This window comes from Ranitomeya variabilis, chromosome 2, assembly GCF_051348905.1.
Source record: "Ranitomeya variabilis isolate aRanVar5 chromosome 2, aRanVar5.hap1, whole genome shotgun sequence".
NCBI classification, from domain to species: domain Eukaryota; kingdom Metazoa; phylum Chordata; class Amphibia; order Anura; family Dendrobatidae; genus Ranitomeya; species Ranitomeya variabilis.
In genome coordinates, this window is record NC_135233.1 from 735,494,476 (window position 1) to 735,519,313 (window position 24,838).

The following is a 24,838-nucleotide window of genomic DNA, read 5'->3' on the forward strand; positions in this document are numbered from 1 at the left end:
ATTTTGGATCACATTTCTTCTGCGCTCTACGCTGAGCACTTACTTTGGGTTTTTCATCCAAATCGTCGAGCGATGTGACTCAGATAAACCCCTAGAGGGTTCCACTCACTATAATGTGGCAGCAGAGTTACTCTGGACTCTGTCTTTCCAATGTCTTCAGTGGTTTCCTTCTTTTCAAAAGTGCACAAAACTGTGGCGGACCGCATTTTTGTGCACGCCTAAAAAGTCGTTGGGGGTTTCGTCTGAATCACGTGTTTCAGAGAATGACCCGGAAACCCCTGTGTAAGCACTCAGCGCAGATTACAGGATAAATGTGAGATGAGCCTTACTGCGATCTTTAGAGGCAAAATAAAAAAAAAAGGTGAAGAATTGGTTTTATTTATTTTTTACGCCATTCCTCATGGGATATACAGTAGGTGATTAGGTGACTTTATTTTTCAGGTCGGTGCGATTACAGGGATACCAGATTTATAGCAGGCTTCTTATGTTTGGCTACTGTGACACACTAAAAGATGCTTTTAATTGCACATTGCCATATTTTGAGAGCTATAATTTTTCTATATTTCCTCCGACAAACATATGATGGCTTGTTTTTTGTGGGACGAGTTGCCGTTTTCATTGGTACCATTTTCGGTCACATAACATTTTTTGATCGCTTTCTATTCTGATTTTTGAGAGTGTAAGGCTGCAGTAGCATCGTCCACAGTGAAGAAGCAGTGACCCACAAATTCAAACACAAAAGTCTGTTTTAATGTGTTTCTTCACAGCATTAAAGTCCAATTCACATAAATGCATATAACTTCAGTGGATATTATCAGTGACCAGTTTACTCCGGTTCAAAGCAATACATATCACATGGCTTTAGATTTGCAGTCCCTAAACAGGCCAGACTTCCCTTGTCCAGTTTCCCTGGGTGACCGCACGCAATCACAAAGTCTCTATACGTCTCCATACACACAGCCTCATATGTTGCAGACACTACACACGCCAGCCCTCCTCTGACTAGTTGTCGTGGGTGTCCTGCATCGCTGTATCACAGTCTTTTTACAGACTCTTTACTCACACAGTCGTACACAGTTCAGGATATCTTCCGGATAGCAGCCGGGCACCATATCCACCTGTTTGCAATCGTTGCACATGCTAGTCCTCTTTCGGGCACAGGACATCCACCTCCAGGCACAGGACTGTCCACGTCCAACTCCTTCGGGCACAGGACATCCACCTCCAGACACAGGACTGTCCACATCCGAGACCAGTACCATGGACGACTTGCATCTCTGTGTACGCTGCGGGTGCCAGGCTATTCAGCTGCCCTGGGTGCTGGCTCTGCTGGCCTGTGCCTCCATGCACTCTGCAGACCAGCACACACCAGACTGACACTGACGTGCACCTTGCACACCTGGCCTCACCTGGCCAGGCACCTGACCTGGCCTGGCCTGGCCTGACCTGACACGGCATGACACAGCCTGACACACCCATACCCCTTACTGCAGGGTTTTTAAACACACACAAACCTGTGGCCTTCAGCCACATGGAAAACCCGGACCGGAAATCCGTGACTCTCATGCACACCTATGGACTTCATCCGTCTGCATGCACATTCTGGGGAGAACAAACAGCGCCCCCTAGCTGTATCAGAGGCCACAGCCTCACAGGAGACTGAACAAAAAAGAGGAATTCAGGAATTGTTTTTTGTTTTTACGTCATTCCACATGTGGTAAAGTTGATAAGGCAGGTATATTTTGTTTTTTTATGCTTTGGTTGTCTTTTTGATCACGTTTTACTCCACTTTTTATTTGGCAATATGATGAAAAAGCATCATAGGTTTTTTTTTACGGTGTTAGCTGAAGGGGTTAACTTGTGGGACAGTTTTATGGGGCGGGTCGTCACTGACACGGTGATACCAAACTACCAAATGTGCACTCTTTGTTTAGTTTTTTATTTTTTAATAAAAACTTATCAGAATTATATTGTTGTTATTGTTATTATTATTATATGAATGTTTTTAACATATTTTTACTTTTTTAACTTTTTTGCTTTATCTCAATATGGACTTTCTCTTTCAGCAGCCTGATCACAGTTAGAATCCATTGCAATGCTGATCGGAGTGCAGAGGGGGCTCCCTCCCTCTGCATTCCTGGTAAATGCTGTGATCGCTAGCGATTGCAGTATTTAGGAGGTTACAATGCCACCCCTGCATTGAGTGCCTGAAGTCAGCTGTCAGAATCAGCTGACACCCAGCATCGCATAACTTTTGTGGGCGCAAAATCGCCTGGACGTACTCGGTTCATCTAAGGTTGGTAAGTAGCAGCTGACCAAGGAATACTGAGTACGTCCAAGGTCGGTAAGGGATTAAAGTTATGTTTTTTATTAAATTTGAAACTTTTTTTTAAATTACTTTTTCCTTTTCTTTTTAGTCCCCTATGGCACTTTAAACTGCAATCTCCTTTGAAGTCCAGGCAGGGGCTCGGTTTTATAGAAGCACAAAGAGGCAGTGATGGGGACCTTCAGCAGGCCCACAACTACCATGGCATTACATCAACCCATATAGTGATGAACCTCTTCAGAGTTGCATCATTTAAAAAAGCACTCCTCCCATCAAAGTTTTTATCCTGTGAATATATTGCAATCATCTTATACAGCACTTTGTACTTATGATTGATCATTTTACCTTTCTACCCAGCTAATTCTTCTGTTTTTTCATTAGGTCTATGACATCACATGATTAAAAACTGACTAGCTGAATTCTTTTAAGCTCTATGAAGAATCAGGAAGTCTCTTTTCCCTGCATGCATGAGTTACTTCAACTTTTAACCCAGCTGCTCTGCTCCTCCTTCCTGCTAGGGACTCTGCAGTGATGACTCATGCAGGGAAAAGAGACTTCATGATTCTACACAGAGTTTAGAAGGATTCAGCTAGTCTGTTTTTAATCACGTGATGTCATAGACCTAATGGGAAAGAGAAGAATTAGCTGGGTAGAAGGGCAAAATGATCAATTGTAAGTACAGAGTACTATATAATATGATGATTGCAATATATTATGAGGATAAACATTTTGATGTGAGTGCTTCTTTAAATGCCATATCAGATTGACAGCAGTACTTACAGGGGCACCACTTGCTAACATGTGGCAAGTTGAGTACTTTGCCTGAAGCGGCACTGCCTTCAATGGAGGGAGAGGGCAGCAGATTCTGCCGCTATAGTAACTGAATTGGCGTCCTGAATTCTTCCTTCCAGCCCTCCCCGCCTCACGTGACCGGTCACGTGATCGTGACATCATCACAGGTCCTGAAGCTGAAGTTGCTCCTCTCCTGCATCTGCTTGGGCTGCTCAAAGAAGGCTGTTCTGGTTTCTGTGCACACAGGACCTGTGATGAGGTCCAGGAGGGGAGGAGTCATGGGTCACATGATCAGTGGCATCGGTGTATGCATGCAGGACTCTGCTGTGCTGGTTGTCTTGGTGCTGGATGAGGGGAAGTTTATGTGTGGGGTCAGGAGGAGTTTACAGTGTGGATGTAGCAGAGCCATGTGTCTACGGGGTGTATGGCATGGAGCCGCATAAGTACGTGGTGTACGGAAGGGAGACGTGTGTACAAGGTGTATGGAGCGGAGCCATGTGTGTACTTGGTGTACGGAGCGGAGCTGTGTGTACGGGGTGTAGAGAGGAGCCGGATCTGTACGGGGTGTGCGAAATGGAGCCCTGTGTGTACGAAGTGTACAGAGCTGAGCTAGGTGTGTACAGAGCGGAGCAGAGCCTTGTGTGTACGGCGTGGAGCCGCTTAAGTACAAGGTGTATGGAGCAGAGCCGCATGTGTACAAGGTTTACGGAGTGGAGCCATGTGTGTACGAGGTGTACGTAGCGTGGCTGCTTGTGTACAAGGTGTACAGAGCAGAACCGCATGTGCACTGAGTGGAGCCGTGTGTGTGCATGAGGTGTACAGAGCGGAGCTGTGTGTGTACAAGGCATACAAAGCGTAAACGTGTGTGTATGAGGTGTGCGGAGCCGTGCGTGTATGAAGTCGGTGAATGGTGAGGAGCAAATTTCATACCTCCCAACCATCCTGGATCCAGCGGGACAGTCCCGATTTTGAGAGTCTGCCCTGCTGTCCCGGCCGGGAGCTTACTTTTCCCGCGGACACAGCAGTACACGGCGGAGCCCCGAGGAGCACTTTAACCCCTTAAGCCCGTATGACGTACTATACCGTCGAGGTGGGGTGGGCCTTAATTCCCGGTGACGGGATAGTACGTCATACGCGATCGGCCGCGCTCACAGGGGGAGCGCAGCCGATCGCGGCCGGGTGTCGGCTGCATATCGCAGCTGACATCCGGCACTATGTGCCAGGAGCGGTCACGGACCGCCCCCGGCACATTAACCCCCGGCACACCGCGATCAAACATGATCGCGGTGTACCGGCGGTACAGGGAAGCATCGCGCAGGGAGGGGGCTCCCTGCGTGCTTCCCTGAGACGATCGGTACAAGGTGATGTACTCACCTTGTACCGAACATCTTCTCCCTGCAGGCCCCGGATCCAAAATGGCCGAGGGGCTGTATCCGGGTCCTGCAGGGAGGACTTCCGGGTCGGAGCAGGCTGCAGATGAAAGCTGCAGCCTGCTCCGATGAAAGTATGATCGCAGATCTGATAGAGTGCTGTGCACACTATCAGATCTGCGATCTGTGATGTCCCCCCCTGGGACAAAGTAAAAAAGTTTAAAAAAAAATTTCCACATGTGTAAAAAAAAAAAAAAAAAATTCCTAAATAAATAATAATAATAAAAAAAAATATTATTCCCATAAATACATTTCTTTATCTAAAAAAAACAAACAAAAACAATAAAAGTACACATATTTAGTATCGCCGCGTCCGTAACGACCCAACCTATAAAACTGGCCCACTAGTTAACCCCTTCAGTAAACACCGTAAGAAAAAAAAAAAAAAACCGAGGCAAAAAACAACGCTTTATTACCATACCGCCGAACAAAAAGTGGAATAACACGCGATCAAAAAGACGGATATAAATAACCATGTTACCGCTGAAAACGTCATCTTGTCCCGCAAAAAACGAGCCGCCATACAGCATCATCAGCAAAAAAATTAAAAAGTTATAGTCCTCAGAATAAAGCGATGCCAAAATAATTATTTTTTCTATAAAATAGTTTTTATCGTATAAAAGCGTCAAAACATAAAAAAATGATATAAATGAGGTATCGCTGTAATTGTACTGACCCGACGAATAAAACTGCTTTATCAATTTTACCAAACGCGGAACGGTATAAACGCCTCTCCCAAAAGAAATTCATGAATAGCTGGTTTTTGGTTATTCTGCCTCACAAAAATCGGAATAAAAAGCGATCAAAAAATGTCACGTGTCCGAAAATGTTACCAATAAAAACGTCAACTCGTCCCGCAAAAAACAAGACCTCACATGACTCTGTGGACCAAAATGTGGAAAAATTATAGGTCTCAAAATGTGGAGACGCAAAAACTTTTTTGCTATAAAAAGCGTCTTTTAGTCTGGTTTCACACTTGCGTTTTTATCTGCATGCGTTTTTTAAAAAAAACGCATGTGTGAAAAAATGCATGTAAACGCGGTAAAACGCATGCATTTTTATAGAAAAACACAAGAAAACAAGAAAAAAACAAAAAACCCTAACCCTACCCCTAACCCTACCCCTAACCTGAAATACGTGGCACTGAAATACGTGGCACTGAAATATACGTTTATATACGTATATACGTATATAAGTGCCACGATATTTCAGTGGCCACGTATTTAAGTGCCACGTATTTAAGTGCCACGTATTTACGTGCCACGTATTTACGTGCCACGTATTTACGTGCCACGTATTTTTCAGTGCCTGAAATACGTGGCACTGAAATACGTGGCACTGAAATATCATGGCACTGAAATATCGTGGCACTGAAGTATTAACGTGCCACGTATTTTTCAGTGCCTGAAATACGTGGCACTGAAATACGTGGCACTGAAATACGTGGCACTGAAATATCGTGGCACTGAAATACGTGGCACTTAAATACGTGGCACTTAAATACGTGGCTCTTAAATACGTGGCACTTATATACGTGGCACTTATATACGTGGCACTTATATACGTGGCACTTATATACGTGGCACTTATATACGTGGCACTTATGACTGTCAGAAAATGTTCAGTAAACGGTTAGGGGTGAGGTTAGGGGTAGGGTTTCAGGTAGAATTGGGGAGTTTCCACTGTTCAGGCACATCAGGGGCTCTCCAAACGCGACATGGCGTCCAATCTCAATTCCAGCCAATTCTGCGTTGAAAAAGTAAAACAGTGCTCCTTCCCTTCCGAGCTCTCCCGTGTGCCCAAACAGGGGTTTACCCCAACATATGGGGTATCAGCGTACTAGGGACAAATTGAACAACAACTTCTGGGGTCCAAGTTCTCTTGTTATCCTTGGGAAAATAAAAATTTGGGGGGCTAAAAATCATTTTTGTGGGAAAAAAAATATGTTTTATTTTCACGGCTCTGCGTTGTAAACTGTAGTGAAACACTTGGGGGTTCAAAGTTCTCACAACACATCTAGATAAGTTCCTTGGGAGGTCTAGTTTCCAATATGGGGTCACTTGTGGGGGGTTTGTACTATTTGGGTACATCAGGGGCTCTGCAAATGCAACGTGACGCCTGCAGACCAATCCATTTAAGTCTGCATTCCAAATGGCGCTCCTTCCCTTCCGAGCTCTGTCATGCGCCCAAACAGTGGTTCCCCCCCACATAGGGGGTATCAGCGTACTCAGGACAAATTGGACAACAACTTTTAGGGTCCAATTTATCCTGATACCCTTGTGAAAATACAAAACTGGGGGCTAAAAAATCATTTTTGTGAAAAAAAAAAAATAATTTTTATTTTCACGGCTCTGCGTTATAAACTGTAGTGAAACACTTGGGGGTTCAAAGCTCTCAAAACACATCTAGATAAGTTCCTTAGGGGGTCTACTTTCCAAAATGGTGTCACTTGTGGGGGGGTTTAATGTTTAGGCACATCAGGGGCTCTCCAAACGCAACATGGCATCCCATCTTAATTCCAGTCAATTTTGCATTGAAAAGTAAAATAGCGCTTCTTCCCTTCTGAGCTCTGCTATGCGCCCAAACAATGGTTTACACCCACATATGGGGTATCGTCGTACTCAGGACAAATTGCACAACAACTTTTGTGGTCTAATTTCTTCTCTTACCCTTGGGGAAATAAAAAAATGGGGGTGAAAAGATCATTTTTGTGAAAAAATATGATTTTTTATTTTTACGGCTCTGCATTATAAACTTCTGTGAAGCACTTGTTGGGTCAAAGTGCTCAACACACAACTAGATAAGTTCCTTAAGGGGTCTACTTTCCAAAATGGTGTCACTCGTGGGGGGTTTCAATGTTTAGGCACATTAGGGGCTCTCCAAACGCAACATGGCGTCCCATCTCAATTCCAGTCAATTTTGCATTGAAAAGTCAAATGGCGCTCCTTCCCTTCTGAGCTCTGCCCTGCGCCCAAACAATGGTTTACACCCACATATGGGGTATCAGTGTACTCAGGACAAATTGCATAACAATTTTTGGGGTCCAATTTCTTCTCTTACCCTTGGGAAAATAAAAAATTGGGGGTGAAAAGATCATTTTTGTGAAAAAATATGATTTTTTATTTTTACGGCTCTGCATTATAAACTTCTGTAAAGTACTTGTTGGGTCAAAGTGCTCACCACACATCTAGATAAGTTCCTTAGGGGGTCTACTTTCCAAAATGGTGTCACTTGTTAGGGGTTTCAATGTTTAGGCACATCAGGGGCTCTCCAAATGCAACATGGCGTCCCATCTCAATTCCAGTCAATTTTGCATTGAAAAGTCAAATGGCGCTCCTTTGCTTCCAAGCTCTGCCATGCGCCCAAACTGTGGTTTACCCCCACATATGGGGTATCAGCGTACTCAGGACAAATTGTACAACAACTTTTGGGGTCTATTTTCTCCTGTTACCCTTGGTAAAATAAAACAAATTGGAGCTGAAATAAATTTTGTGTGAAAAAAAGTTAAATGTTCATTTTTATTTAAACATTCCAAAAATTCCTGTGAAACACCTGAAGGGTTAATAAACTTCTTGAAAGTGGTTTTGAGTACCTTGAGGGGTGCAGTTTTTAGAATGGTGTCACACTTGGGTATTTTCTATCATATAGACCCGTCAAAATGACTTCAAATGAGATGTGGTCCCTAAAAAAACATGGTGTTGTAAAAATGAGAAATTGCTGGTCAACTTTTAACCCTTATAACTCCGTCACAAAAAAAAATTTTGGTTCCAAAATTGTGCTGATGTAAAGTAGACATGTGGGAAATGTTATTTATTAAGTATTTTGTGTGACATATGTCTGTGATTTAAGGGCATAAAAATTCAAAGATGGAAAATTGCGAAATTTTCAAAATTTTCGCCAAATATTCATTTTTTTCACAAATAAACGCAAGTTATATCGAAGAAATTTTACCACTAACATGAAGTACAATATGTCACGAGAAAACAATGTCAGAATCTCCAAGATCCGTTGAAGCGTTCCAGAGTTATAACCTCATAAAGGGACAGTGGTCAGAATTGTAAAAATTGGCCTGGTCATTAACGTGCAAACCACCCTCGGGGCTTAAGGGGTTAAAACTCGCATGTGATGTTCCACTGGAAGTAACGTGCTGGAAGCTGACAGGAAATGAGGTAATTTCGGAAGGAGATTGTGATGGAACCATGGAGGTGCTTCAGGGAATGATTCAGATCCATCACCGTGTCCTCCGACAGCGGGATCGCCTTGGAATCGGGGATGCCGGCCATGTGAGCGGATCATGATATGTCCTGCATCGGGAGGCTCAGGTGGGCATTACAATGGAAGCCAAGCTGCTGTAGTATCTTTATAGAATCTTTCTTTCTCTCTCTTTCTTTCTCTCTCTCTCTGTTCTTTCTTTCCCTCTCTAATCTTTCTTTCTCTTTCTGTTCTTTCTTTCTCTGTTCTTTCTTTCTATCTGTGTTCTTTTTTCTTTCTCTGTTCTTTCTCTCTCCTTTCTTTTTACGCTGTCTGTTCTTTCTATCTCTCTGTTGTTTCTTCCCCTCTTTCTCGCTCTCTCTATTTTCTTTCTTTCTTTTTCTCTCTGTTCTTTCTTTCTTTTTCTCTCTGTTCTTTCTTTCTTTCCCCTCTTTCTTTCTCTCTCTGTTCTTTCTTTCCCCTCTTTCTCTCTGTTCTTTCTTTCACTCTCTATTCTTTTTCTTTCCCCTCTTTCTATCTCTCTGTTATTCCTTTCTCTCTCTGTTCTTCCTTTCTCTCTCTGTTCTTTCTTTCTCTCTCTGTTCTTTCTTCCCCCTCTCTCTTTCTCTCTCTGTTCTTTCTTTCCCCTCTTTCTTTCTTTCCCCTCTTTCTCTCTCTCTGTTTTTTCTTTCGCTCTCTGTTGTTTTTCTTTCCCCTCTTTCTTTCTCTCTGTTCTTCCTTTCTCTCTCTCTGTTCGTTCTTTCTTTCTTTCTTTCCCCTCTTTCTTTCTCTCTCTGTTCTTACTTTCTCTCTGTTCTTCCTTTCTTTCCCCTCTTTCTTTCTCTCTCTGTTCTTACTTTCTTCTTTCTCTCTGTTCTTCCTTTCCCTATAACAACTATAGTCATTTTGCTATCAGGTCAGATTAATATTGAAGATCTGAGAGGCCAGTGGTACCTTTTTAACAACCCCCCCCCCCCTCCTTTTTTCTGTTCGTTGGCCATAGGGCACTTCCTTCACTGTGGTACCCCTTTGTTTTTGTTTGACTAATTTGGCTTTTTACAATTTTACCTAATAAAGGATAAGTTTTAATATGCACCTTTCTACACAGATAATCTATTTTGTGGATTGTTCAATTCCTGATTTATATGCTAATTAAGGGATATTATTACTGCAATGATGTATTTATGTTATTTTTTTGAGGATACTGTTTTAAATAGGGGAGGCGGTCCTGTTAATGTGCAGAGCAACACTGTCGCTTTTTAAGTAATTAAGTAATGTGTTCTGGAAGTGGTGCTTTAGAGAACTTTGTTATTTCCTGCAGAGATGAGCCCTGGCTGGAAGACGTGATGGCGGTCTGTGCTGGATGAAGATTAAAAGGGAAGACGAAGGACTTCACCTAGAGATGTCAATGGTGAGTTAGTGTATTACATGTACACGCACACTATACACTGCATACTATATACAGCAGTCCAGTGTATAATGTCACCGGTGATCACTGTATTACCTATACGTTATATACAGAGCTGTGGTGTATAATGTCACCGGTGATCACTGTATTACCTGTACACTATACACTATATACAGAGCTCCTGTGTATAATGTCACTGGTGATCACTGTATTACCTGTACACTGACACTATATACAGAGGTCCTGTGTATAATGTCATCGGTGATCACTGTATTGCCTGTACACAGACACTGCATACTAAGTACAGATCTCCTGTGTATAATAGCACTTAAGGTGATATTAGTATTGTGTTTTTTTTTGTTAATGATCAGTACTGTAGTATTCAGTCACTATGTGGTGGTAATATGTTGTCCAGCTATGGTGTGGCGTTATTTGTTCCTTGTATGTGGTGGTAATATGTGGTCTGGTCATGGTGTGGTGGTATTTGTTCCTTGTATGTGGTATTATTCTGTCACTGAGGTAGTAATATGGTGTCTGGACATGGTGTGGTGGTATTTGTTCCTTTGTATGTGGTATTATAGGTCACTATGTGGTGGTAATATATGGTTTGGTCATGGTGCAATGGTATTTGTCCCCTATATGTGATATTATTGATCATTTTAAAAATTGAAAAATAAAAATATACCTAAATTGTATTGGATATTTTAACAAATGTTTAATACGTTAGAGTAGAGTAGAGCTGGGCCAAAAGAGTCTGCCTTGTTGTGATGGAGGCTTAAAAAATCTCTCCTATTTCCTAAATATATTTAAGTGTATGTATTGTACATGTGCATCAGGTTAGGCTAGTGAAGAGTAAACCAGGTTTATTTGTACCGCTTTTATGAGGGGGGGAGGGGGGCGCCATTTTGCAGTTCGCCTCAGGCAGCAGAGAGGCTAGGTTCCCCCCTGAGTACTTATGTAGTTAAAGAGCAATGATTGGACCTAGATTCATCCTGTTCTTTACAAGAGACTACTATCATGACAGACAAGACTGCAATGAAAGGTAACACCTCTATGTACATTTCATAACATAGGATCCACTCTGCATAACAGCTCACCTCCTCCCCCCTTCACAATTACTTTTGCTCTGATCAGAGTATGCCTAGGAAACCCTAATGTAGAAGTCATTCTTTTAAGATAATGCTAATGTTTTGCAATTTTCCACATACTTTCTGTTGTAATTAATCAACATTTTTAAGATCTTTTTTGCTGTTCAACCTCTTTTTGAAGCCTTCATACACTTAACAAGCAAAACAAACATTTTATGGGAAAGTGTTATCATAAAATCTTACATTTGTTTCGATAGTGGCTAGATGTTTTACATTATAAAGAAACATGAATTAGAGATGAATAAGCACCGAATGTTGAGCGGATTTAGATGTGTGATAAAATGGTGTCGCATAGTAAGCATTTATTTTTACGGGATTGTCTACTAATGGACATCCCCTACTTGAATGCTAAAGTGTCTGCCCATATGGAATAGTGAAGGCTGAAGACGATTAATGGCCAGTGATTGACTGCAGCTATCTTGAGACATATCAATGTCAAGTGACTGCTTGGAAGCACAGTTACAACATTGCTAGAATGGCGCCGGTTCAGGAGGAAGGTAAGTATTTATTAATTACCGTATTTTTATTTCACTATGGACAATTTGCATTTGAGCAGGGGTTGTCCAGTAGTGCACAACCTCTTTTTAAGCTTGATGGTAAGTTACCTGGTATGTATATAACTATTGAGAGTGAGCTGAGCTTCGTCTTGCAAGGCTGCAATGGCTGCTGCATTCCTGAAACTTCTCAGTTCAGAACCACTGTGTGTAAGTACTGAAAGAACAACAACTTGTAAATATACAGTAACACAACAGGCAAACCATTAGGCAGAAATTATAGCAAACTGGCAATTAATATTCTCCATACTATTTTATTACTATGCCAATTTATTTACGATCAAAGTCATGGCATCCATTACATTAAATTGACTCCTGTGCATCTTATCAAAGTGTTTTCTCATTCAACGAATGATTGGCATCAGGTTTATATAGGCCGATAATAAAAAATGATTGCTCATTTGCCGAATATCAGCTCGTGAAAAAGAGCCCTAAAGAAGTTGTCCACCCCTGGTTAAATCTTTGGCAAGCACCTGTGGAACGCTGCACCTTGTTGAATCATATGTATGTAGAGCACACACCCTTAGGATTCGCCAGTTTCAGAGGTCTTCACGTACCTGCATTATGCGATTTGCAGACTTAGGGTCACATGCCAACAAGTGTGTCAGCCACATCGCATAATGTTCCATTGAGAGAAGAGGCTGAAACTCTCTTCAGATTGGAACTGCAAGTATGTAAATTGCATATGTACGGTCAGGTGACGACCCCTGGAATAGGCAAGTGGAGCCTAATCCTAACGATGTGTGCATAATACACTATTAGGATTTGGCAAAGCGATGCAGTATTTCACCAGGGGTGGACAACCCCTTTACGACCGATATTCGGCAAAAGAACATTCATAAGAAGGGTTGTTTCAGATTATAAGCCTCAATAAAATGCTGCCAATCACCTGTTGGACGAGAAAAAAACTCGTTGAGAGAGTCCATAAGCGCTCATTTCATGGAATATGTCGTCATGACTCTGATAGTACAGCATCATGTTAAAGTTGTTCTTCACTACTCGGACAACCCCTTCTCAATCCTTATGTTTCCCCCTAGTAAAATAATAACACTTATACTCACCTTCGGTGTGGTTGTCTTTCCGTCTGTGTCGACATTGGCTCTCCCATTGAAATGTCATGCGCTCCCTGTAGCTAATCAGCATTGGCATCACTCTCCCCACTTCGGATGAATCATATGCATCCTGAAGAAGTGAGAGAGGATCCCCAGGAGAGCCAATATCGACACCACTGGAACGGTGCCGACACTAGAGGTGAGTATAAATGTCATTATTTTTCAAAGGGGAAACATAGGGATTGAGAATGGGTTATAGTGGACAATCCGCTTAAGCTATCATCTGGAGTAAAAACCACCATAAATTATGTGTGGGCAAAGGTGTAACTTGAAACTTCTGGACCCTGGTGCAAAATCTATACTTAGGTATCCCAACAATCACATGCCATATGTAGTACTGGTGTTTATTCATATAAAAAAATGGCATTTCTTTCTCTAGAGTCTAGATGTGACTGCAACCTTTACATCACCTATCATTAATGCATTGAGGTAGATATTAAGATATAAAGCAATTTTAAGTACAACACTATATTAAAAAATCTAAGAAATAAGAACAATAAATTGCACACTATGAGTAAGAGATATTTGCACATAGCTTAGTTTGGATTAAAATCATGTTAGCTACTAGTAAAGTTACATAATATATTAAATATACAGTATGTATTTATTGCTCATATTAACATGGTTGGGTATAGAAAAATTCAGCTTGATTTACTTTTAATTAAATTATGAAATGTAACATTAAATATATACAGTTCTATTAAAAAATTCACATTTTCCATTTATTTAGATATTTGATCTAATCATAAGCCATTAGTAACGTACCGGCCTTAAAAGTGACAATGCATTTGAGACAAGCGAATTCGGTTGCGTCTAGTCTAAGCTGCCGGAATCTCGCCACCACTTCCTGCAACGCCTGGATTTCAGTTATGATTTTATTCAGCTTCTGCGAATCGGTGTTATCGTTGTTCATTCCTGAAATCAAAACAGTTTGAAATGTATAGTTTGCATACCTTTCATTTCTAATCCCCTGCAAATCTTATCCACTTAACATGTATCTGACAGCCTGGTATAAACTATCTCCGCGACGATTTTTATGAAAATGATAATAATGTACTCCTTTGGATGATAACAAACACAGTGATTAGCATTTCAATGATGAAACAAGCAGTTATGAATACAACAAGACAACATTATTTGCATTTAAATATAGATTTATAAATGACAGGTAGGGTCTATTGTTCACATGGGATTTGTTATTCTTCACATGTTGTTCATATTCCCAGAAATGTATTTTAATGTTAATTTCTACAACAAAGTCATTAAATTGAGCCGTCCTTACCAGATACAGCCAGTAGCGTGGTAGCATCCACCGGGATGGCCCATTGTGCAATTCCCAGAACAAATAGCTCTCTCCACGCATCTTCCAGGAGCATCAGCTGCCAACAATATATGAATGATAGGCTTACAAGTACATCAGCCATGTATACTGCTCTTATTTCAGGTGCCCTTTGCTGGCTCTTTAGAACGCTTTATTACTGAATATTTTGCCTCAATTATGCTTCGTTAATGATTTTGAAGATCAGACAAGACTGTATCCATAATACCCCTCATCCATGCAAACTGAATTGTCTCTAAAGTACAAAATGTTTCATTTAAGGGAACAAATATTTAAGGAGAAAGGAAAGCATAATCTACATAAAGCCGATGTGGGCGAAATAATATGCCGACTAATGAAGTGTTAAAAGATGGGGCATTTGTGAAGCTTTATATATTTAGGTTATGTTCACTTGTATGGAATAGCAAAGTGAGAAAAATAAAAAATAACTTTTATTTCCTTTATGTAAAAGCTACTATAGTAGCATAAAAATAAGTCGCTCATGACTACAGATTTAAATGAATATACCGCCACAGTGGTGGACAGTGTATCTGTGAACACAATATAGACCTGCAAGAAAAGTTTGATACATATGCCTAAGAAATGACAGTGGTCACATGTAATGCATAAAATAGAATTAGGAAAATGTCAAACTGTTTGCTACTGAGGAAATAAAATGGAAATCTCTCCCCAATAGTTTTTCCATATGTGAAGTAAAAGTTATGTTTTATTTTTGCTATTCCATGTCTATAATATGTGAGTTTTTGGGGACCACAAGATTTGTATGGGCTCAACAACCCCTGTATCTTTTGCTATTATATGTTCACATGCAACATTTTTTTCTGCAGCTAAAACGCTGTGTTCAAAAAGCCTGTTTTTCAACATTAGCTTAGTGTTTTTTTGCTAATTTGTTTGCCGCGTTTTTTGGGGTGTGGATTACATGTGCGCAAAAATGTTTAGCTTTTTTTAACTTTCTCCTTGCTTTCTATGGTTGAAAAAAATGCTGAGAAAGCGCTTAAAGAATTGACCCACTACGGATTTAAAAAAAATGCTGCAGTTCTCAAATTCAGGCAGGAAAAAAAAATAAGCATGTGCATGAGATGTTCTATAAAAATGAGCTTTAAATTAGCATAAAAATGCAGCAAAAACGCTGCATGTGAACATAGCCTTAGAGTATACAAAGTCAAAATCTACTATATTCAATTTTTCCTGAATATTAAAGGGATCCTGTCATGTGAAAAAATGTTATTAACCTGCAGATATGTGGTTAATCTGCTGGTTAATAGCGTTTTGAACTTGCCCAGGGCTTGTGTATATACACAGGGTGGCAACTGAAATTGTGCCGATGCAATGCTCTTGACTGAAACCTGGGGGGAATAAACTTAATTTTCTCCTGGCAGCGGGGATCTACAGGTGCTTCTCACAAAATTAGAATATCATAAAGTTAATTTATTTCAGTTCTGCAGTACAAAAAGTGAAACTCATATATTATATAGTCATTACATTACAGAGTGATCTATTTCATGTGTTTATTTCTGTTAATGATGATGATTATGGCTTACAGTCAATGAAACCCCAAAAGTCATTATCTCAGTAAATTAGAATACCGTATTTTCCGGCGTATAAGACAACTTTTTAACCCCTCAAAATCTTCTTAAAAGTCGGGGGTCGTCTTATACGCCGGGTACAGATAAAATGTGCATATGGTGGGTGGGGGGGAGTGGTCCCGATGACGAAGAGAGGGGGCGTCTCACAGTAAAGTGTGAGTGGAGTATATCCCCCTATTACCTCATTGCGGCAGCGTGGGGGTCTCTGTGCTGGGAGCGGCAGCTCCTCTTCGTGCCGTGGGAGATCTCGGGAGACGAGATCTGAATCTGAGCAGCGGCCATTTTCCCGGAGGCCACCGCATCACAGCAATGGGGCTGCCGGTGCCTCCAGGCCTGGAGGAGATGCCGGAGGAGCCCCAATGCTGCAAGAAGATGCGCCGCCGCCGCCCCACAGCACCCACGGCACGAAGATGCGCTGCCGCCCCACAGCACAGAGCACCCACGGCACGAAGAGGAGCTGCCGCTCCCAGCACAGAGACCCCCACGCTGCCGCAATGAGGTAATAGGGGGATATACTCCACTCACACTTTACTGTGAGACGCCCCCTCTCTTCGTCATCGGGACCACTCCCCACGCCATAAGGCACATATTCACCGGCCCTATAAGATGACATACGGCGTATGAGAAGACCCCCGACTTTTAAGAAGATTTTATATTTTAACGGGAAAAGTTGGGGGGTCGTCTTATACGCCCAGTCGTCTTATATGCCGGAAAATATGGTACTTTATAACACCAGCTTGAAAAATGATTTTAAAATCTGAAATGTTGGCCTACTGAAATGTATGTTCAGTAAATGCACTCAATACTTATTTGGGGCTCCTTTGGCATCAATTACTGCATCAATGCGGCGTGGCATGGAGGCGATCAGCCTGTGGCACTGCTGAGGTGTTATGGAAGCCCAGGTTTCTTTGATAGCAGCCTTCAGCTAGTTTGCATTGTTGGGTCTGGTGTTTCATCATCCTCTTGACAATACCCCATAGATGCTCTATGGGCTTAAGGTCAGGCGAGATTGCTGGCCAATCAAGCACAGTGATACTGTTGTTTTTAAACCAGGTATTGGTACTTTTGGCAGTGTGGACAGGTGCCAAGTCCTGCTGGAGAATGACATTTCCATCTCCATGAAGCTTGTCGGCAGAGGGAAGCATGAAGTGCTCTAAAGTTTCCTGGTAGATGGCTGCGCTGACTTTGGTCTTAATAAAACACAGTGGACCTACACCAGCAGATGACATGGCTCCCCAAACCATCACTGATTGTGGAAATTTCACACTAGACCTCAAGCATCTTGGATTGTATACCCCTCCACTCTTCCTCCAGACTCTGGGACCTTGATTTCCAAATGAAATGCAAAATTTACATTCATCTGAAAACAACACCTTGGACCACTGTGCAAAAGTCCAGTTGTTTTTCTCCTTGGCCCTGGTAAGAAACTTCTGGCGTTTTCTGTTATGACCCCAGTGGACAGGGTCTCAGAGGAACGTGTAAGTCTGCGAGATTCAAAAATCCAGCTCATAGGGCTGTGGTAACTGGGTTGACCAAATAGCTACTCCTAACGCCAACACTAGAAGTAGCCGGGGATCATGCCTACGGTGATCGCTAGATGACTCGCGCCAGCCGGAGAATCTAACTACCCCTAGGAGAAGAAAACAAAGACCTCTCTTGCCTCCAGAGAAAGGGACCCCAAAGCAAGATACAAGCCCCCCACAAATAATAACGGTGAGGTGAGAGGAAATGACAAACACAGAAATGAACCAGGTTCAGCAAAGAGAGGCCAGCTTACTAATAGCAGAATATAGCAAGATAACTTATCTGGTCAACAAAAACCCTATAAAAATCCACGCTGGAGATTCAAGAACCCCCGAACCGTCTAACGGTCCGGGGGGAGAACACCAGCCCCCTAGAGCTTCCAGCAAAGGTCAGGATACAGATTGGAACAAGCTGGACAAAAATACCAAACAAAACAAAAGCAAAAAGCAAGGAAGCGGACTTAGCTTGAAATACAGGAACCAGGATCATAGGACAAGAGCACAACAGATTAGCTCTGATTTCAACGATGCCAGGCATTGAACTGAAGGTCCAGGGAGCTTATATAGCAACGCCCCTGAACTAACGGCCCAGGTGAGGATATAGGAAAAGACAGAAGCTCCAGAGTCAAATCACTAATGACCACTAGAGGGAGCAAAAAGCAAAATCACAACAGTACCCCCCCCTTAGTGAGGGGTCACCGAACCCTCACTACGACCACCAGGGCGATCAGGACGAGCGGCGTGAAAGGCACGAACTAAATCGGCCGCATGAACATCAGAGGCGACCACCCAGGAATTATCTTCCTGACCATAGCCCTTCCACTTGACCAGGTACTGAAGCCTCCGCCTGGAGAGACGAGAATCCAAGATCTTCTCCACCACGTACTCCAACTCGCCCTCAACCAACACCGGAGCAGGAGGCTCAGCAGAAGGAACCACAGGCACAACGTACCGCCGCAACAAGGACCTATGAAACACGTTGTGGATAGCAAACGACACAGGAAGATCCAGGCGAAAGGATACAGGATTAAGGATTTCCAATATCTTGTAAGGACCAATAAAACGAGGTTTACATTTGGGAGAGGAAACCTTCATAGGAACAAAGCGGGAAGAAAGCCACACCAAATCCCCAACACGTAGTCGGGGACCCACACCGCGGCGGCGGTTGGCAAAGCGCTGAGCCCTCTCCTGAGACAACTTCAAGTTGTCCACCACAAGATTCCAGATCCGCTGCAACCTATCCACCACAGAATCCACCCCAGGGCAGTCAGAAGGTTCCACATGACCCGAAGAAAAACGAGGGTGGAAACCAGAGTTGCAGAAAAACGGCGAAACCAAGGTGGCGGAACTAGCCCGATTATTAAGGGCAAACTCAGCCAACGGCAAGAAGGTCACCCAATCGTCCTGATCAGCAGAGACAAAACACCTCAAATAAGCCTCCAAAGTCTGATTAGTTCGCTCCGTCTGTCCATTAGTCTGAGGATGGAAAGCAGACGAAAACGACAAGTCAATGCCCATCCTACTACAAAAGGATCGCCAGAATCTGGAAACGAACTGGGATCCTCTGTCTGACACAATATTCTCAGGGATGCCGTGCAAACGAACCACGTTCTGGAAAAACACAGGAACCAGATCGGAAGAGGAAGGCAGCTTAGGCAAAGGAACCAAATGGACCATCTTGGAGAAGCGATCACATATCACCCAGATAACAGACATGCCTTGAGACACCGGAAGATCAGAAATGAAATCCATGGAGATATGTGTCCAAGGTCTCTTAGGGACAGGCAAGGGCAAGAGCAACCCGCTGGCACGAGAACAGCAAGGCTTAGCTCGAGCACAAGTCCCACAGGACTGTACAAATGACCGCACATCCCTAGACAAGGAAGGCCACCAAAAGGATCTGGCCACCAGATCTCTGGTGCCAAAAATTCCTGGGTGACCTGCCAACACCGAGGAATGAACCTCGGAAATGACTCTGCTGGTCCACTTATCAGGCACAAACAGTCTGTCAGGTGGACAAGAATCAGGCCTATCAGCCTGAAATCTCTGCAACACACGTCGCAGATCTGGAGAAATAGCTGACAAGATAATACCATCCTTAAGAATACCAACAGGTTCAGCGACTCCAGGAGCATCAGGCACAAAGCTCCTGGAAAGAGCATCCGCCTTCACATTTTTTGAACCTGGTAAATACGAGACAACAAAGTCAAAACGGGAGAAAAACAATGACCAGCGGGCCTGTCTAGGATTCAGGCGTTTAGCAGACTCGAGATACATCAGATTTTTGTGATCAGTCAAGACCACCACACGATGCTTAGCACCCTCGAGCCAATGACGCCACTCCTCAAATGCCCATTTTATGGCCAACAACTCCCGAGTGCCCACATCATAATTTCGCTCCGCAGGCGAAAACTTCCTAGAGAAAAAGGCGCAAGGTCTCATAACAGAGCAACCAGGGCCTCTCTGCGACAAAACGGCCCCTGCTCCAATCTCTGAAGCATCCACCTCAACCTGAAAGGGAAGCGAGACATCAGGCTGGCACAAAACAGGCGCCGAAGTAAACCGACGTTTCAACTCCTGGAAAGCCTCCACGGCAGCAGGAGCCCAATTAACCACATCGGAGCCCTTCTTGGTCATATCCGTCAAAGGTTTCACAATGCTAGAAAAGTTAGCGATAAAACGACGGTAGAAGTTAGCGAAACCCAAGAACTTCTGAAGACTCTTAACTGACGAGGGCTGAGTCCAATCAAGAATAGCTCGGACCTTGACTGGGTCCATCTCCACAGCAGAAGGGGAAAAAATGAACCCCAAAAAGGGAACCTTCTGTACACCAAAAAGACACTTTGAGCCCTTGACAAACAAAGAATTTTCACGCAAAATTTTAAAGACCATCCTGACCTGCTCCACATGCGAGTCCCAATTATCAGAAAAAACCAGAATATCATCCAGATAAACGATCAAAAATTTATCCAGATAGTTCCGGAAAATGTCATGCATAAAGGACTGAAAAACTGAAGGGGCATTAGAGAGCCCAAAAGGCATCACCAAGTACTCAAAATGACCTTCGGGCGTATTGAATGCGGTTTTCCATTCATCCCCTTGCTTAATGCGCACAAGGTTGTACGCACCACGAAGGTCTATCTTGGTAAACCACTTGGCACCTTTAATCCGGGCAAACAAGTCAGACAACAGCGGCAAAGGATACTGAAATTTGACAGTGATCTTATTTAAAAGCCGATAGTCAATACAAGGCCTCAAAGATCCGTCCTTTTTAGCCACAAAAAAGAATCCCGCACCAAAAGGGGAAGAAGACGGACGGATGTGTCCTTTCTCCAGAGACTCCTTGATATATGAACGCATAGCGGTATGTTCAGGTATCGACAGATTAAACAGTCTTCCCTTAGGAAATTTACTGCCTGGAATCAAATCTATTGCACAGTCACATTCCCTATGAGGAGGCAATGCACTGGACCTGGACTCGCTAAAGACATCCTGATAATCAGACAAATACGCCGGAACTTCCGAAGGCGTAGAAGAAGCAATAGACACAGGCAGGGAATCCTCATGAATACCACGACAGCCCCAACTAGACACTGACATAGCCTTCCAGTCAAGGACTGGATTATGGGTCTGTAACCATGGCAGCCCCAAAACAACCAAATCATGCATTTTATGTAGAACGAGAAAACGTATCACCTCGCGGTGTTCAGGAGTCATGCACATGGTAACCTGTGTCCAATACTGCGGTTTATTTTCTGCTAATGGCGTAGCATCAATACCCCTAAGAGGGATAGGATTTTCTAATGGTTCAAGAATAAAACCACAGCGCTTAGCAAATGAGAGATCCATAAGACTCAGGGCAGCACCTGAATCTACAAACGCCATGACAGGATAAGATGACAGTGAGCAAATCAAAGTTACAGACAGAATAAACTTAGGATGCAAATTACCAACGGTGACAGGACTAACAACCTTAGATATACGTTTAGAGCATGCTGAGATAACATGTGTAGAATCACCACAGTAGTAGCACAAGCCATTCCGGCGTCTATGAATTTTCCTCTCATTTCTAGTCAGGATTCTATCACATTGCATCAAATCAGGTGTCCGTTCAGACAACACCATGAGGGAATTTGCGGTTTTTCTATCACATTGCATCACATCAGGTGTCTGTTCAGACAACAACATGAGGGAATTTGCGGTTTTGCGCTCCCGCAACCGCCGGTCAATTTGAATAGCCAGGGACATGGTATCATTCAGACCTGTGGGAATGGGAAAACCCACCATAACATTCTTAATGGCCTCAGAAAGGCCATTTCTAAAATTAGCGGCCAGTGCACACTCGTTCCCAATGTGTCAGCACGGACCATTTCCGAAATTTTTGGCAATACACCTCAGCCTCGTCCTGGCCCTGAGACATAGCCAGCAAGGCTTTCTCTGCCTGAATCTCAAGATTGGGTTCCTCATAAAGTAAACCGAGCGCCAGAAAAAACGCATCAATATCAGCCAATGCCGGATCTCCTGGCGCCAACGAAAAAGCCCAATCTTGAGGGTCACCCCGTAAGAATGAAATAACAATTTTTACTTGTTGAGCAGAGTCTCCAGACGAACAAGGTTTCAGGGACAAAAACAATTTACAATTATTCCTGAAATTCCTAAACTTAAATCGGTCTCCTGAAAACAGTTCAGGAATCGGAATCTTGGGTTCAGACCTAGGATTTCTGGTAACATAATCTTGTATACCCTGCACACGAGCGGCAAGCTGGTCCACACTTGTAATCAAGGTCTGGACATTCATGTCTGCAGCAAGCTTAAGCCACTCTGAGGTAAAGGGGAAAAGAAAAAAAAAAAATGAGAGAGGGAAAAAAAAAACTCAAAATTTTCTTTCTTATAATCCCACTTCTGCAATGCATTAAACATTTAATACTGGCCTGGCATACTGTTATGACCCCAGTGGACAGGGTCTCAGAGGAACGTGTAAGTCTGCGAGATTCAAAAATCCAGCTCATAGGGCTGTGGTAACTGGGTTGACCAAATAGCTACTCCTAACGCCAACACTAGAAGTAGCCGGGGATCATGCCTACGGTGATCGCTAGATGACTCGCGCCAGCCGGAGAATCTAACTACCCCTAGGAGAAGAAAACAAAGACCTCTCTTGCCTCCAGAGAAAGGGACCCCAAAGCAAGATACAAGCCCCCCACAAATAATAACGGTGAGGTGAGAGGAAATGACAAACACAGAAATGAACCAGGTTCAGCAAAGAGAGGCCAGCTTACTAATAGCAGAATATAGCAAGATAACTTATCTGGTCAACAAAAACCCTATAAAAATCCACGCTGGAGATTCAAGAACCCCCGAACCGTCTAACGGTCCGGGGGGAGAACACCAGCCCCCTAGAGCTTCCAGCAAAGGTCAGGATACAGATTGGAACAAGCTGGACAAAAATACCAAACAAAACAAAAGCAAAAAGCAAGGAAGCGGACTTAGCTTGAAATACAGGAACCAGGATCATAGGACAAGAGCACAACAGATTAGCTCTGATTTCAACGATGCCAGGCATTGAACTGAAGGTCCAGGGAGCTTATATAGCAACGCCCCTGAACTAACGGCCCAGGTGAGGATATAGGAAAAGACAGAAGCTCCAGAGTCAAATCACTAATGACCACTAGAGGGAGCAAAAAGCAAAATCACAACAGTTTTCTATTGGTCATGAGTGGCTTGACACAAGGAATGCGACACTTGTAGCCCATGTCCTAGATATATTGATGTGTGGTGGCTTTAGAAGCAATGACTCCAGCAGCAGTCCACTCCTTGTGAATCTCCCCCAAATTTTTGAATGGCCTTTACTTAACAATCCTTTCAAGGCTGCGGTTATCTCAGATGCTTGTGCACCTTTTTCTACCACACTTTTTCCTTCCACTCAACTTTCCATTAATATGCTTGGATACAGCACTCTGTGAACAGCAAGCTTCTTTAGCAATGACCTTTTGTGGCTTTCCCTCCTTGTGAAGTGTGTCAAAGACGGCCTTCTGGACATCTGTCAATTCAGCAGTCTTCCCCATGATTGTAGAGCTTACTGAAACATTGGCTGTATGCTATAATCAACAACATTAACAGAAATAAAAACTTGAAATAGATCACTCTGTTTGTAATGACTCTATATAATATATGAGTTTCACTTTTTGTATTGAAGAACTGAAATAAATTAACTTTTGATGATATTCTAATTTTGTGAGAAGCACCTGTAAGTGCAGGTCCCGAGCAGGTTCAGAAAACTAATAACCTGCAGATTAACCTCATACCTGCAGGTTAATAGCATTTTTTACATCACAGGTTCCCTTTAATGAAAAAAAGGCAATAAATCTAAAATGTTAACAGTAGATATATAAAAATGAATGTGATAACGTGCTAATGAAAGGTGATTTAGTTCCCAAACTGTCGCTGGGTGTTCTACTGCCTATTAAAACCAAAACTGCATTTCTTGTTTGCACCAAAAATGTCATTTTTTTTTTCATTGAAACCAGTAACAAAACAAAACAGAAAGATGGATGGCCTTAGAGCAAAGATACGTTAACTAACCCTGAAGCTTTCTTTTTTGTATGATTTTTATTTACATTTGAACATGTAATACTTTTTTACTATTGTAGACTTAGTGTTTTTTTTCCTTCAGTTAAAATCCATTGTATTGAAATGAATATAAAAAAATCACATAAGAAGTGCGTCTCACACATGGCGATGAGAATCATAATTTCTGTGACGTTATAATTTATGATAAATTGTATGCCAGGTAAATTAGATCATTTACACTATCTTTACAGTAGGTTCCTGCGTACAAACAAGATCCTTTATTTAATTCTTGTTAAAATGTAGCTTACCGTATTTTCCGGATTATAAGGCGCACATAAAATGTTGAGAATTTCTCAGAAATAGAAAGTGCGCCTTATAATCCAGTGCGCCTTATATATGAACCAAGAGAGAGGTTCATACAGGATCCTTTACCTCTATCGTGGGCGGCAGGGGTCGGCGGCGGCATACCACAGCACCACCACTATTGGTATATATAAGACCAACTGGCTGCGGGCCCGAAGTGAAAGTGAAAGTACAAATAAAGTGCACGCTTATATTACGCCCCTAATTGGCACCTGGTTCCACAGCACAATCTAGCTCCAACAGTATTAAAGGGAACCTGTCACCCCGTTTTTTCAGATTGAGCTATAAATACTGTTAAATAGGGCCTGCGCTGTGCGTTACTATAGTGTATGTAGTGTACCCTGATTCCCCACCTATGCTGAGAAATACATTACCAAAGTCGCTGTTTTCGCCTGTCAATCAGGCTGGTCTGGTCAGATGGGTGTGTTCACAGCGCTCTTTTCTTCCCCAGCTTTCCGTTGGTGGCGTAGTGGTGTGCGCATGTCCAAGTTCCGAATTC

The 24,838-nt window shown here is 42.7% G+C and overlaps 1 protein-coding gene across 1 annotated transcript in view; it reads right to left on the bottom strand.

The window, feature by feature from the left end:
- Positions 1-24,838, bottom strand: part of NR2E1 (nuclear receptor subfamily 2 group E member 1) — a 165,933-nt gene that overhangs the window by 26,669 nt on the left and 114,426 nt on the right. The window contains exons 6-8 of the mRNA XM_077289602.1: positions 14,244-14,340; positions 13,727-13,876; positions 11,901-12,006 (exon numbers count right to left, since the gene is read on the bottom strand). Coding sequence (XP_077145717.1) covers positions 11,901-12,006; positions 13,727-13,876; positions 14,244-14,340 — 353 coding nt within the window. The remainder of the gene's footprint in view (positions 1-11,900; positions 12,007-13,726; positions 13,877-14,243; positions 14,341-24,838) is intronic.